The following is a 15,816-nucleotide window of genomic DNA, read 5'->3' as shown; positions in this document are numbered from 1 at the left end:
TAAATGAAATTAGAGACAAGATGGTCTTCATAAAGTAGTGAGTGAAACAGGTTTAGAACCAAATAGGCATAATACCACTTTTTTTTAACAAATTGGGTAATTCTCAAACCGAGGCTCAGAATTTCGTCCCAACATTGAGAGAAATTGGCTTCTTCCTGGGTAGAGCAAAATTGTGCTCATTTTGAGAGTTTCTTAATGCCTGGCAAGAAATATTATCCCTGCCTTTTTGGCAAAGTTTTCTTTAGCAAGGGTAATATTGTTCTGGTGTAAGACTCCCTCCATTGGCTTTCACAATACTGTAATGCAACACTTAATGTTTGTCTCCAGCATATTTTTTAACTTCACTGATCTGAAAAATCACAATTTTGTTTATTGATAGGAAAACAGCTATTTGTAACTCTGTTTATCCTGAAACCACATCATTAAAAGACAAGCACTCAAACTGCTCAGCTCTACTAGAACACTTTGGATCTTCACTACTCAATTAATACATCACTCACACTCAAAAACTGAGCTTACAGTGCATCTTCAGATGACTTTTCTGAACTTAAAATTGAATATTTGTTTGACTCCTCTAGCTGGCTGGCAAGATGATAGACTGTTGGTTTCATAGGCATCGCAGTCAGTCCCAGGGACAATGTGGTAGAAGGCAAAAACTTATCCAACTAAAAATTCACCATCCCGTGCTTGTACCCAGCCCTCTATGAAGATCAGTCCACGTAGGCTAGACTTCCCTGCAAGAGTAATTGAAGACAATGATTAATGTGGGTTTAGAGTAAATGAATGCTGCTTGGTTGGTGCAGATTCGGTGGGCTGAAGAGTCTGTTTCTGTGATGTATATCTCCTCACTGAGATCTGTAATCTTCTTCAACCACAAAATCAGGCTCACACACATGACTGCCTTGCAGTGTATTTATAGTGCAGGAACGGCACTGTCAAGTTTTCTGAGGCAACAGCATAGCTTTATCCAAGCTGTGGGCATTTGAATTGCGTGTGCATCAAAGTCACCAAGCAGAGAGCCTTTTATCTCACAATTGCTGAAGGGCTTGTTTCTACACTACAAGACATTATGACTCTACGACACCCGAAGCTAATCTCTTACCTTGATGGAGATGCGATTTTCTTTCCATATCGTATCTCCGTCCACACTGCGGCCTAACATCGAGGAGTTGGCGACCTTTGCTGGAGACCGATTTCGAGAGTTCCAACCACGGGTGCCTGCGGACTTTAACATCGCGGAGCCCGTGATCTCTTTGCCAGCGGTCGACCTCGGAGCTCCAACCGTGGGTGCATACAGATTTAACATCAAAGAGCCCGCAGTCTCTGGTCAGAGACCAATTTTGGAAACTCTTAGCCGCGGGAGTTTCGATCAGCCCGATGCGGGAGTTTCGATCGTCCCGACGCAGAAGCTTTAACTGGCCCGACCGTGGGAGAATAAAGAGGAAGTAGATTGGACTTTTTTGCCTTCCATCTCAGTGAGGAATGTGGGGAATCCGCTGTGGTGGATGTTTATATTAACTTTTATGAAGTTGTGTGTTATGTTGCTTTTTTGTATAGTTGTATGATAATTTGCATATCATTGTACCTTAATTGGTACATGTGACGATAAAAGACCTTTGAAACCTTTGATTTAGAAATATCTTTTGCCATAACAAGGTATTTATAAACCCACTTGCACCTCATTCGGTGATAACATTTTCAGGTATTTTTACAGTCAATAGTTTGTAAATTGTTGATGTTCCTGTCACTTCATGCTTTAGACAATGGACAATAGGTGCAGGAGGCGGCCATTCGGCCCTTCGAGCCAGCACCACCATTCAATGTGATGATGGCTGATCATTCTCAATCAGTACCCCGTTCCTGCCTTCTCCCCATACCCCCTGACTCCGCTATCCTTAAGAGCTCTATCTAGCTCTCTCTTGAATGCATTCAGAGAATTGGCCTCCGCTGCCTTCTGAGGCAGAGAATTCCACTTTATATTAATCATACCATACAAGATTATCACCCCACTATTGAAAGTGAATGTCCATTTTTACCTGAAAGTATGTCATCTTCAGATGTTACCAATGATGCCAAGGTTGCCATGGAGATAAGTTGTAGGCAAAGTAATCCAGTCGATTGGTTAAAGGGAACAATGACAGAGAGGCCATGGACAAGAACTATAAAATGAAGGCAGTTAGAGACCGAGAACACAAACCAACTTAAAAGATGCAAAATGCAGAAGTGTAAGACATGCACACCCTATTACAGATATTCCTTTTGTCCTATCAGTCCTTTTCCCCATCTTAAGATCTACATTTAAGTAATTTATTTTTCATTTTTCCTTTTTTCTTCTGTTCTGAAGAAGGGTCTCTCATCTGAAACATTAACTCTATTTCCCTTGCCACAGATGCTGCCTGGCCTGCTAGGTGTTTTATATTTTCTGTTTTGATTCCTCAGTACAATGATCTAGACAGCTGTCATATATATTTTGCATGAATTCATCTTCCACATCATTGCTCCTAATTTGATTTGCCAAATCTAGATTTAAAACACCAATGATTACCACTTTGCCTTTGTAATCTACAATTCTTAACATTGTGATTTATATTTTGTTCTACATGACCAATGTTCTCTGGGGGTATATACATAACTTCCACAAATGTTTTTTTCTCGTTGTTGTTTCTTAGCTCTACCAGAACAAACTCTAGTTCATGAATTTCTGAGCTGCGATCCTCTCGTCCTTCTGCCTTATCTCATCTTTTTATTGTTGGGATCATCCTCCTGTTTATTTTTCCATTTTGCCACTCTCTTCACTATGCTAACTATCTTCGAATATTTAATCCCAATCTTGGTTACTTTGTAACCATATCTCTATAATGGCTTTCAGATCAAATTTATTAATTTTCATCTGTACTATTAATTCATCAGTTTTGTTGAGAATGATTTGTCCTTTAAAAAACAATGCATTGAATAATATTTAAAGCCCTGTTGGTATGATTTCCCAGAACATTGGTTCCAGCCATCAATCAGCACCAGTTCCTGCTTCACATGCTACTCTCTGAATTACACATTTAACTATCAGTAAATCAACACAGCAATTTGTGTGTGGCCGAGGTAACTGTCTCACATAACAACAGATAAGAAAACAAAACAAAATATTATCACCAACAGTTTACTCACTTTGTAACCTTTTTAATTTCCCAATTCTTCATTTAAACCAAATACTTGTTTCCTGCACCGCTTTTTAAATTCTCCTCAGATATTGTCTGAGTGTAAGTCCAAACCCAGCAAAGTGTTTGACTCTGAATTGTCTCCTGCAGTTAAAGGGTGAAATAGGAATGGTCATAAATGTGCAGGTTTCCTGAAAGTGCACAGTCAGAAGATGTAGATACTCAAAATGTAGGGATTTGCATGGGTAGGTGGGATTATGGCAATTGGATTGGAAATTACATTGCATAAATAGTTTCTGAAGTAGTATCCATAAATTAAAAAATATCTCAAAGCAGAATTCATGAACTAGTTTTGAAAATATTAAATGTATTTGAAAATTATGGTCACAGTCAAAGAAAGTCTTTTTTTTTGTATTGCAAAACATCTCAAAAAGTAATGCATTAATAAAATAATTTAAATCATATCAATTAAGAAAAATATATTGGTCAGGATGTGCTGTAGGACTGTATGTTGTTAAAGTGGAGGGGGATGTAGCATCCTCCGTATTGACAAAGTGCTAAGGTCTGTGGACTATCGCTTCCCTGGAGGTTGGTCCTGTCAAAGAGACAAACACCCACATCATGATTGACGGTGAAATAACTGAGAAACCAAAAGCACTGTGAAAAGACAACCAGACCCAAATAAGTTTGGTGCTATGTAAATGCCACATTGTTCTGTTTTATACAAATTCAAATTTGAATCTTTAATCTTCAGCCATTGATTTTAAGCAATTTAAGATTTGAAGAAAGTATAAATCCATTGATTCCTCTCTTTAAATTTGTTAGATTGTACATAATCTATCCATCAATTTGATCACCTCTAGTCCAGGTATGAACTGAATGGCTATACTGGTTGAGCCTGGTCTGCTACAGAGGTAGCATAAGTATCCTTCACCTGCTTGCTCTTTCTTAAAGTGTGCTGGTATCATACAGAGATGGCAACTTATACTTCTTTAGATTATTATTACTATAGTTTTCATAATATAACAGCATAAAGCTGTGAAGGTTATCAACTTGAAAGATCACATGTTACCACTTTTAATCATTATATCTGGATGATAGTATTATATCTAGTACAGACAGTCACGACACACATGTCTTCACAGAATGCAGCAAAACGGTTAATTTTTTGTTTTACTCCCAGTTGACAAATTATATGGGACTGGTTAAATGTTCATCTTATTTTATTTCCAAGGTGAGCTAGCCAATTTGATTCAAAAGTGGTTTGGAGGAAATGAGTCAAAATTGTGAAGGATTGTTTTTCTGATTGGTGGCATGAGATCAGTGGAGTGCTGAGTCGACTGCGTTTGTCATCCAAATCATTAATATAGATAACAATGTAGTTACATTATTAGTGTACTTGAAGTAAATAGTAGAGCCCTGGAGAATGTTGCAGAACAGGGAGATCTGTAAGTACAGGTGCATGCTTCCCTGAAGGTGACAAATCAGGTGGACAGTGTGGTGAATGTGTTTAACAAGCTTCCGTTCATTTGGAAGAGTATTAAGTACAAACATTGGGACATCAGGATGCAGCTGAAGAAGTGATTGGTGAGACCATGTTTGAAGGACTATGTGCAGTTCTTGCCACCCAGCTCCAGGAAGGATTTAATTAAGTTGGAAAGGATGCACCTCGGTACACGTGACAATAAACTGAACTGAAACTAATAAACTAAACTGAAACTGAAGAGATTCATCAGGATGTTATTTGGGTTTGCTGGTTTGCGTTATAGGGAGAGATTGGAGAGCTGGGGGTTTTTTGTTTGGAGTGTAGGGGCCTGATGGGTGACCTTATTGAGGTGTGCAAGATCATGTGGGACATGGATAAAGTGAATGGTCAAGACGTTTTCCCAGCATAGAGGATCTAAAACTAAAGCCCATAGGCTTAAGGTGAGAGAGGAGAATTTTAACAGTGTCAATAGACAATAGACAATAGGTGCAGGAGTAGGCCATTCAGCCCTTCGAGCCAGCACCGCCATTCAATGCGATCATGGCTGATCACTCTCAATCAGTACCCCGTTCCTGCCTTCTCCCCATACCCCCTCACTCCGCTATCCTTAAGAGCTCTATCCAGCTCTCTCTTGAAAGCATCCAACGAACTGGCCTCCACTGCCTTCTGAGGCAGAGAATTCCACACCTTCACCACCCTCTGACTGAAAAAGTTCTTCCTCATTTCCGTTCTAAATGGCCTACCCCTTATTCTTAAACTGTGGCCCCTTGTTCTGGACTCCCCCAACATTGGGAACATGTTATCTGCCTCTAATGTGTCCAATCCCCTAATTATCTTATATGTTTCAATAAGATCCCCCCTCATCCTTCTAAATTCCAGTGTATACAAGCCCAATCGCTCCAGCCTTTCAACATACGACAGTCCCGCCATTCCGGGAATTAACCTAGTGAACCTACGCTGCACGCCCTCCATAGCAAGAATATCCTTCCTCAAATTTGGAGACCAAAACTGCACACAGTACTCCAGGTGCGGTCTCACCAGGGCCCGGTACAACTGTAGAAGGACCTCTTTGCTCCTATACTCAACTCCTCTTGTTACGAAGGCCAACATTCCATTGGCTTTCTTCACTGCCTGCTGTACCTGCATGCTTCCTTTCATTGACTGATGCACTAGGACACCCAGATCTCGTTGTACTCCCCCTCCTCCTAACTTGACACCATTCAGATAATAATCTGCCTTTCTATTCTTACTTCCAAAGTGAATAACCTCACACTTATCTACATTAAACTGCATCTGCCATGTATCCGCCCACTCACACAACCTGTCCAAGTCACCCTGCAGCCTTATTGCATCTTCCTCACAATTCACACTACCCCCCAACTTAGTATCATCTGCAAATTTGCTAATGGTACTTTTAATCCCTTCGTCTAAGTCATTAATGTATATCGTAAATAGCTGGGGTCCCAGCACCGAACCTTGCGGTACCCCACTGGTCACTGCCTGCCATTCCGAAAGGGACCCATTTATCCCCACTCTTTGTTTTCTGTCTGTCAACCAATTTTCTATCCATGTCAGTACCCTACCCCCAATACCATGTGCCCTAATTTTGCCCACTAATCTCCTATGTGGGACCTTGTCAAAGGCTTTCTGAAAGTCGAGGTACACCACATCCACTGACTCTCCCTTGTCAATTTTCCTAGTTACATCCTCAAAAAATTCCAGTAGATTTGTCAAGCATGATTTCCCCTTCGTAAATCCATGCTGACTCGGAATGATCCCGTTACTGCTATCCAAATGCTCAGCAATTTCGTCTTTTATAATTGACTCCAGCATCTTCCCCACCACTGATGTCAGACTAACTGGTCCATAATTACCCGTTTTCTCTCTCCCTCCTTTCTTAAAAAGTGGGATAACATTTGCTATCCTCCAATCCACAGGAACTGATCCTGAATCTATAGAACATTGAAAAATGATCTCCAATGCTTCCACTATTTCTAGAGCCACCTCCTTAAGTACTCTGGGATGCAGACCATCGGGCCCTGGGGATTTATCAGCCTTCAGTCCCATCAGTCTACCCAAAACCATTTCCTGCCTAATGTGGATTTCCTTCAGTTCCTCCATCACCCTAGGTTCTCCGGCCCCTAGAACATTTGGGAGATTGTGTGTATCTTCCTCAGTGAAGACAGATCCAAAGTAACGGTTTAACTCGTCTGCCATTTCTTTGTTCCCCATAATAAATTCCCCTGCTTCTGTCTTCAAGGGACCCACATTTGCCTTGACTATTTTTTTCCTCTTCACGTACCTAAAAAAACTTTTGCTATCCTCCTTTATATTATTGGCTAGTTTACCCTCGTACCTCATCTTTTCTCCCCGTATTGCCTTTTTAATTAACTTTTGTTGCTCTTTAAAAGAGTCCCAATCCTCTGTCTTCCCACTCTTCTTTGCTATGTTATACTTCCTCTCCTTAATTTTTATGCTGTCCCTGACTTCCCTTGTCAGCCACAGGTGTCTCTTACTCCCCTTAGAGTCTTTCCACCTCTTTGGAATAAATTGATCCTGCAACCTCTGCATTATTCCCAGGAATACCTGCCATTGCTGTTCTACCGTCTTCCCTGCTAGGGCCTCCTTCCAATCAATTTTGGCCAGCTCCCGCCTCATGCCTCTGTAATCCCCTTTGCTATACTGTAATACCGACACTTCCGATTTTCCCTTCTGCCTTTCCATTTGCAGAGTAAAACTTATCATGTTGTGATCACTGCCTCCTAATGGCTCTTTTACCTCTAGTCCCCTTATCAGATCAGGATCATTACACAACACTAAATCCAGAATTGCCTTCTCCCTGGTAGGCTCCAGTACAAGCTGTTCTAAGAATCCATCCCGAAGGCACTCTACAAACTCTCTTTCCTGGGGTCCATTTCCAACCTGATTTTCCCAGTCTACCTGCATGTTGAAATCTCCCATAACCACCGTAGCATTACATTTTTGACACGCCAATTTTATCTCCTGATTCAACTTGCACCCTATGTCGAGGCTACTGTTTGGGGGCCTATAGATAACTCCCATTAGGGTCTTTTTACCCTTACAATTTCTCATTTCTATCCATACTGATTCAACATCTCCTGATTCTATGTCACCCCTTGCAAGGGAATGAATATCATTCCTTACCATCAGAGCAACCCCACCCCCTCTGCCCACCTGTCTGTCTTTGCCCAGAGTGTCCTCAGAGACAAGTTATAAACTCAGAGAGTAGTTGGTATCTGAACTGAGCTGACAGAGTAAGTTATAGAAACAGATACAATTTCGACTTCTAAAAGACATTTGGGCAGATATGTGGAAAGGATGGGTTTAGATGGCTCTGGGTCAAATGCAGACAAATGGGATTAGACCGTTATGCCAACTTAGTCAGTATTGAAAAGATGAGCTGAATGACCTTTTCCGTTCCGTACTATGCTTCTCTGATCCTGAATCAAGCTGTTACGTGACAGCGTCCACTCCCTTGCCCGATCACCATCGCCCCACTTCCACTGCCATGAGTCCATTGTCTCCACATAGAAAATTGCTGCTTCGTTTTTTGACCGCAAGGAGTTTCTTTAAAATTCTCATTCTAGTTTAATTGCCCAGACCGCGTGGTCCTTGAGATGATGATGGTTCTCTATCCTTTTGAACCGCTGTTATGTATGAACCAATTCTGACGCAGTGTAATGAAAGTATACCAATATCCAAGACAAGATCCCAGGTATGAGTTGGAAGAAAATGTGCTCTTGTTGTTTGTGATCGTAAAAGATTTGGAGGTCGTACGGTAGGGAGATCGTCACAAATTAACCTTGGCACGTTGATACAGTGCACTTTGTGGAGCTCCAGATTAAGCAGTGTCCATCAAGTTGAAGGCTTCCTGGGCACTGTTCGAGATGCGCCGATGCAAGCAGGTGGAGAAAATCCGCCGCACATCATATTTGTGCCTTGCAAACGCAGAAGAGACTTTGCAGAGGCAGAAGCCTCAGTAGATAAGGAAGGAATACATCCTCGCACCTGTTCGGACTGTTCGGAGTAATTTCTGATCACTTTAGGAAGGCGGGTGATCGGTTACCGGGGTTGACTGATTGGCATAGAGAAGATTTAACTCTGCTTTGCCGATGGTTGATACGTGTTCCGCCCACTTTGTACTGGGGCCGCTGACAGCTTCAGCGGCACCTGCGGCTGTGATTCGCCGCGCCTTCCATGGCTGCCTTCTGCCGCAGCATGCCTCTCGCATATAACTCTCCGAGGACATTCAGGTACAGATGTATTAACTTAAAGCTACAGCTGTGAAGTTATAACTAACTCATGTCCCCTGGTAGACACAAAATGCTGGAGTAACTCAGCGGGACAGGCAGCATCTCTGGAGAGAAGGAATGGGTGACGTTTCGGGTCGAGTCCCTTCTTCAGACTGAGTCAGTCAGACTCATGTCCTCTGAGTCTTATTTATACATTCAACCAAAAGAAAAAGTTGACACCCAATTTATACCAAAATTTAGCGACTTAAAAAAAAAGAAATCCCTGCATCTCAATATGATAGAAACATAGAAAATAGGTGCAGGAGGAGGCCATTTGACCCTTCGAGCCAGCACCGCCATTCATTATGATCATGGCTGATCATCCACAATCAGTAACCTGCGCCTGCCGTCTCCCCATATCCCTTGATTCCACTAGCCCCTAGAGCTCTATGAACTATCGTTTAAATTCATCCAGTGAATTGGCCACTGCCTTCTATGGCAGAGAATTTCACAAATTCACAACTCTCTGGGTGAAAACGTTTTTTCTCACCTCAGTTTTAAATGGCCTCCCCTTTATTCTTAGACCGTGGCCCCTGGTTCTGGATTCCCCCAACATTGGGGACATTTTTCATGCATCTAGCTTGTCCAGTCCTTTCATAATTTTATAAGTCTCTATGAGATCCCCTCTAGTCTTTCTAAACTCCAGTGAATAGAAACTCAGTCTTTCCAATCTTTCCTCATATGACAGTCCCGCCATCCCGGGGATTAGCCTCGTGGGCTAGCTGCACTGCCTCAATAGCAAGGATGTCCTTCCACAAATTAGGAGACCAAAACTGCATACAATACTCCAGATGTGGTCTCACCAGGGCCCTATACAACTGCAGAAGGACCTCTTTACTCCTATATTCAAATCCTCTCGCTGTGAAGGCCAACATGCCATTAGCTTTCTTCACTGCCTTCTGTACCTGCATTTGACTATCCTGAGGGTAAATTTGCCCATATTGTTGCTAGACGCGAGATGCAAAATGCTGAAGCAATTTAGTGGACCAGGCAGCATCTCTGGAGAAAATGAATAGGTGACATTTGGATCGAGACCCTTCTTCAGACTGATTGTAGTGGGGAGAGTGTGGCGAAATTATCTGGAAGCGAAAAAAATACAAGTCAGAGCCGGCAATAGATTACCTCAGGCAAGAGGTTCCTTGACAGGCCGATTGTTGGAAAGGGACATTTGTGAGCACAGAGGGGGACATCCTTGCGAACTGGTGAGGTGAGGCAGAGGTTCACCTGCACCTCCTCCAACCTCATCTATTATATCCGCTGCTCCAGATGTCAACTTCTCTACATCGGCAAGACCAAGCGCAGGCTCAGCGATCGTTCGTTCAACACCTCCGCTCAGTCTGCCTTCACCAACCCGATCTCCCGGTGGCTCAGCACTTCAACTCCCCCTCCCATTCCCAATCTGACCTTTCTGTCCTGGGCCTCCTCCATTGTCAGAGTGAGGCCCAGCGCAAATTGGAGGAACGGCATCTCATATTTCGTTTGGGCAGTTTACACCCCAGCGGTATAAACATTGACTTCTCTAATTTCAGATAGTTCCTCTTTCCCTCTCTATCTCCTCCCCCTTCCCAATTCTCCCTCTAGTCTTCCTGTCTCCTACCGCATCCTATCGTTGTCCCGCCCCCTCCCCTGACATCAGTCTGAAGGGTCTCGACCCAAAACGTCACCCATTCCTTCTCTCCAGTGATGCTGCCTGGCCCGCTGAGTTACTCCAGCATTTTGTGTCTACCTGCGAACTGAGGAAGCTACTTAAACATACTGTTAGTGGAGGAGGGGGAGGGGCAAGTGTTTGGACGTTTTGGGTCCGCACCTTTCTTCAGACTGATTGTAGTAGAGTGGGGTGGGGGAAACTGGAAACGAAAAAACACAGGACAAACGACCGGCATCCAATGACCTCAGACACTGTTGGACAGAAACAGGTGTGAGCACGAGGGATAAATCTTTGCGAACTGTGAAGCTAGTTAACGAAATTTTGATGGAGGGAGGGTGGTGGTGTTTGCAAAAGTCACCTAAAATTGGAGAATTCAATGTTCAATGAGGCTGGGTATTTAGCTTGGGTAGTTTGCAACCCGGCGGTATGAACAGTGTCTGAGGTCATTGGATGCCGGTCCTGGTTTGTCCTGTGTTTTTTCGCTTCCAGTTCCCCCCCCCCCCACCCCACTCTACTACAATCAGTCTGAAGAAAGGTGCGGACCCAAAACGTCACCTATCCATTATTCCAGATATGCTACCTGGCCCACTATGTTACTCCAGCATTTTGTGTCTATCTTTGGTATAAACCTGGTTCCGTTTTATTACATGTTGCTAGAAGCGAGCTATTTAACGAAGCAGAATACAATGTAAACATTTACACAGGGGACTTGAGAAAAGGAGAGCGAGTGTTTGCAGAAATATAACATTTGGAATGAATCCCTCGAATTCACTGTTCATGCAACACACTTCCTTTGGCCTCTTTCAGACACGCGTGTTGGTCTCGGTGCCGCCTAAAGTGCCATCCCTGGTCTCCCTGTTGCTGGATGTGGACCACGTCCGGACTTCTCGAGAAAACAGCAATTCTCGCGCCGCCGTCCTGTATTTTTGGGAGATGAGGTTGTAGAGAACGGGGTTGATGGAGGCGCTGAGGTAGAACAGCAGCAGGCAGACGATGTTGTAATACTGACTGAAAACGAACAGGTCGAGGCTGTTACTCCTCGAGAGGTTGGAGAAAAGATTACGACCAATGTGGAAAGGCAACCAACAGGCAACAAACACCAAGACAACAACAGCTGAGAAGACAAACAAAAAAACAATGCATTAATCCGGTACAATTCATAACGAGTTTACTACTTTAGAATCGGACCAGATGCGCGTCACGGCGACAAAGGATGGAGCTAATCTGCGTGTATCAGAATTACGACATCTGCTCCATTATGCCCGGTGCACGCATGTTTTGGTTCCCTCAATAGCTTGATAAGACTAATCCTTTTGGGCGACACGTGTTGCAATATAGTGTTTGCATGTCACGAATCTAAATAGAACACGAATTTAAAACAAAATTACTCTGACACACATCTGATAATGTATTTTTAGAAAAAAAGCTTTTATGTAGAGATTAGTCATGTTCATGAAATCCACTGCACTCTTTATTTTCTGGGGCTTTTTTAAAACACTAAATTCTACACAACGGTAAACATTTAGTAGTGATTTCAATAAGCCAGTTTCCCGCAGCAATCATGTAAAATGTCTGAAGGGGAGCCTCATTCAAACTGGAAGGCTTCCTCCAAATCACATCTACGCAATACTATATTTTAATTTGTTTGTCGAAAAACGTAATATTGGACTCATAGAGCTGTACAGCGTGGAAAAAAAGGTCCTTCGGAGCAACATGCCCACACCGGCCAACATGTCTCAGCTACACTGGTCCCACTTGCCTGCCTTCGGCCCATACATCCAAACCTGCCCTATCCATGCACCTGTCTAACTGTTTCAACGTTTCTTAAACGTTGGGATAGTCCCTGCCTCAACTCCCTCCTCTGGCAGCTCGTTCCATACATCCATCACTTTTTGTGTGAAAAAGTTACCCCTCAGATTCTTATTAAATCTTTTCCCCTTCACATTAAACCGATGTCCCCTGGTCCTCGATTCCCCGACTCTGGGCAAGAGATTGCGAGCATCTCCGATCTATTCCGCTCATGATTTTATGCACCACTCTCAGATCACCCCTCATCCTCCTGCGCTCCAAGGAATAGAGTCCCAGCCTACTCAACCTCCCCCTATAGCTCAGACCCTCGAGGCCTGGCAATTATTAATAAGTTGAGGATATTATTGACCAAAAATATTTGGTTTATTTGGTTCAAATGAGGACAAATTTGTTTTGATTGTTCCCAGCCTAAATTCGGTGACTTTATTTTAAATATTGCTCCTTTGAATTTTAGTTGGGTCACAGAGTGCGCGTTCCAGAATCCAGACTACAATCAATTAAAAAAAACCCCTGCAGATGCTGAAAATCTGGAATATGAACAAGAAAATGTTAGAAAAACTAGCAAGCCAGGCAATTGGAGGAAGAGAAACAATTAACACCTAGGTGGAAGGTCCTTCTTCAGAGCGTAATCGACCTGAGGTGTTGCTCTGTTTCTCTTCCCACAGATGCTATCTGACCTGCGCAGTGTTTGCAAATTGCACAAAAAATTATTGTTTTGAAAATTAAACGAGGAAGCGATTCTCCCTCTTGGAAGCATAACACGAGTAAGCTATAAACAAGCTATTGTTCCATAACTCATCGATTCGTTGCGTCAAACCAGACTTACCCAAGAGCTTGACTGTCTGCTTGTGATATTTTTCCCTGTTTGCAGCATTGGGACCCCTGATGTCGTCCTTGTTTTTCCACAATTTCCTCCCTATGAACCCATAGAGGAAAGTGAGGCAGAACACGGGGAAGAAGAAGTAGACGGTTGAGACCCAGATCATGATATCGAGGATACCCGAGTAGACGGCGTACTCGGTGTGTTTGCACATGTCTTGCTCCACGCCGAGCAAAAAGAAGAAAGGTGCAGCGGACACCAGGGCGATGGTCCACAGCAGCGCGATGACTGACCTGACTCTTCGCTTGGTGATCAGCACCTTGGCTCTGAGAGGCAGACAAATGGCCAGGTATCTCTCGATGCTCAGAGCTGTGATATGCAGGATGGTGGCGTATGTGCAACCTTCGTTGATGAACTGATAAAACCTGCACAAGAAATCCCCGAAGAGCCAAGGTTTGTACCTCCACATGCGGTACAGGTCGAAAGGCAGGCAAAGGAAGATCAGCAGGTCCGACACCGCCATGCTGGACAGGTAGAGGTTGGTAGTGGTCTTCATGTTCTTGTTCCTTCGGATGATCAGCACAGTCAATCCGTTACCAGTGACCCCGACAATGAAGAGCACGATGCAGATTATTGTCACTGGGATCAGGGTGGAGACCGGGAAGAGAGGGCAGGACACGTAATCGCAGCCGAAAGTACTATTGGAAACATTCGCCATCCCGCGGGTCTACAGCCTGAACAGCTTGGAGATAGGAGCCGGGCTCTCTTGTGCAGGCGGGTGGCTGCGACTGAGTTCCGACGCCTCTTCCAGCATATAAAGTCTCTCCTCCTCCTCCTCCTCCTCCTCCTCCTCCTCCTCCTCCTCCTCCTCCTCCTCCTCCTCCTCCTCCTCCCCTCGCCAGCAAGTAGCTGCTCGGTTTGCAGGTGCAACAGTTGCCAAGTTTTTATACCTCATGCCTGGCCTGCACCGGATTGTGACCGCAGGAGCGTTTCATCCAAGCCCCATCCCATTTTATGTTGAGTGACAGAGTCCCCCACTCAAGGATTCGGACGCGGATCGCACAGAGGGGAGGGACCGTTGCGTCCGCAGTGGGAAAGATAACCACCTCCCCCTGATCATATTGGATACCCCAGAGATAAAGGAAGACACACGTATACACCGTAAAACATAAAGTGTTGCAAGGACTCAACGGGCCAGGCAGTTTTTGTAACGGGAATAGACAGACAACGTTTCGGGTCGGGTCGCTTTTTAAAAATGAACACGTAAACATCTGTTCACTCTCAAGAATTTCACGTCTGAACTCAATTCAACCGACGACCCTTCAGCACGGTTTTCTAGATCAAAATGCTATCCGCGCCTCTTGTATAAAACCAAACGGGCAATCGGATTGTCCCCTCACACAAATGTACAATGAAGTCGATTGAAGGCAAATGATGCCTGAAAGAAGACCAAAAAATAAAGTATGTACTAGAGGGTCGGAGGGAGGGAAAGTTTTATTATAAAAACAAGGATCGGGAGCAGCATTTTCACAGAGCAATGTTGGCAGAATTTCTCGGAAGAAACTGCAGATGTTGGTTTAAACCGAAGATAGACACAAAAAGCTGGAGTAACTCAACGGGTCGAATAGCATCTCTGGAGAGAAGGAAAAGCCTTTTCTCCAGAGATATTGTCTGACCCGTTGAGTTACTCCAGCTTTTTGTGTCTATGTTGGTAGTGGCGCTGATTTTGTGAAATCAGAAATGCACAGCTAACATTTCAGTCGGAATCTCCCGAGATGGTTCCCCGAAGTCAGTTCAATCGAAGGACGCGACAAACATTATGCGATTGAACTTATAAGTCAACAAACGGATGACTTAAAGTTTCCGAAAGTCCGAAATGAAATAGAAAATGCTCTCGCATCATGTGTCTCTATCTTTGGTATAAACCAGTATCTGCAGTTCCATTTTTCCAGGTAAATGGAGAGCATTCCATCCCACTTCTGGTTTCTGCCTTCTAGTGCTTGAAAAGGCTTTGGGGTGGGTGTCAGGCGGCCTGTGTAGGATACAACAGTCTCCAAATTGCTCTTGCAGCCAGGGAATTCATGTGACGAATCCAGTTAAGTTTCTGGTGAATGATGACCCCTAGGATTGATGGTAGGGCCCTCCGAAATGCCAATGCAACTGGATATAGTGGTTAGACTCTTTTCTTGACCATTGCCTAGCGTTTCCATCGTGTGAATGTTACTTGCCACCTGCCAGCCCATGGCTGAATGGAGCCTCGGTCTTGCTGCGTGCAGATGTGGATTTGAGAAGTTGGGAATGGATTGAAGCATTGCGCAATGATCAGCACTAGAGCAGCAAGTATCACCTTTTATAATCTTGTGACAGAAGGAAGGTTATTGACGGAGCAACTGAAGATGGTTCGGCCTGAGGAGCTCCTGCAGGGATGCCCTGGTGCTGGGATGATCGACCTCCAGCCAGCACAATGATTTCCCTTTGTGCAAGGTGTGTAGCAATGTAAGGGAGCGTTTTCCTCTTAACGACACTGACCAATGTTATGTTTGCACCAAGACTCGGATGAGATTTAAAGCCAAGTGATCTTTACAAAA

The 15,816-nt window shown here is 43.9% G+C and overlaps 1 protein-coding gene across 1 annotated transcript; it reads right to left on the bottom strand.

The window, feature by feature from the left end:
• Nucleotides 1–11,402: 11,402 nt before the first annotated feature.
• mlnr (motilin receptor) lies at nt 11,403–13,946 on the bottom strand. The gene is made up of 2 exons (XM_078408586.1): nt 13,235–13,946; nt 11,403–11,713 (listed from the first exon to the last, which is right to left on the bottom strand). The coding sequence occupies exons 1-2, from the start codon at nt 13,944–13,946 to the stop codon at nt 11,403–11,405; spliced, it is 1,023 nt and encodes a 340-aa protein (XP_078264712.1).
• Between the last annotated feature and the right edge of the window lie 1,870 nt (nt 13,947–15,816).

Source organism: Rhinoraja longicauda, chromosome 12 (assembly GCF_053455715.1).
Source record: "Rhinoraja longicauda isolate Sanriku21f chromosome 12, sRhiLon1.1, whole genome shotgun sequence".
NCBI classification, from domain to species: domain Eukaryota; kingdom Metazoa; phylum Chordata; class Chondrichthyes; order Rajiformes; family Arhynchobatidae; genus Rhinoraja; species Rhinoraja longicauda.
This window is presented reverse-complemented; position numbering and strand designations above follow the sequence as displayed.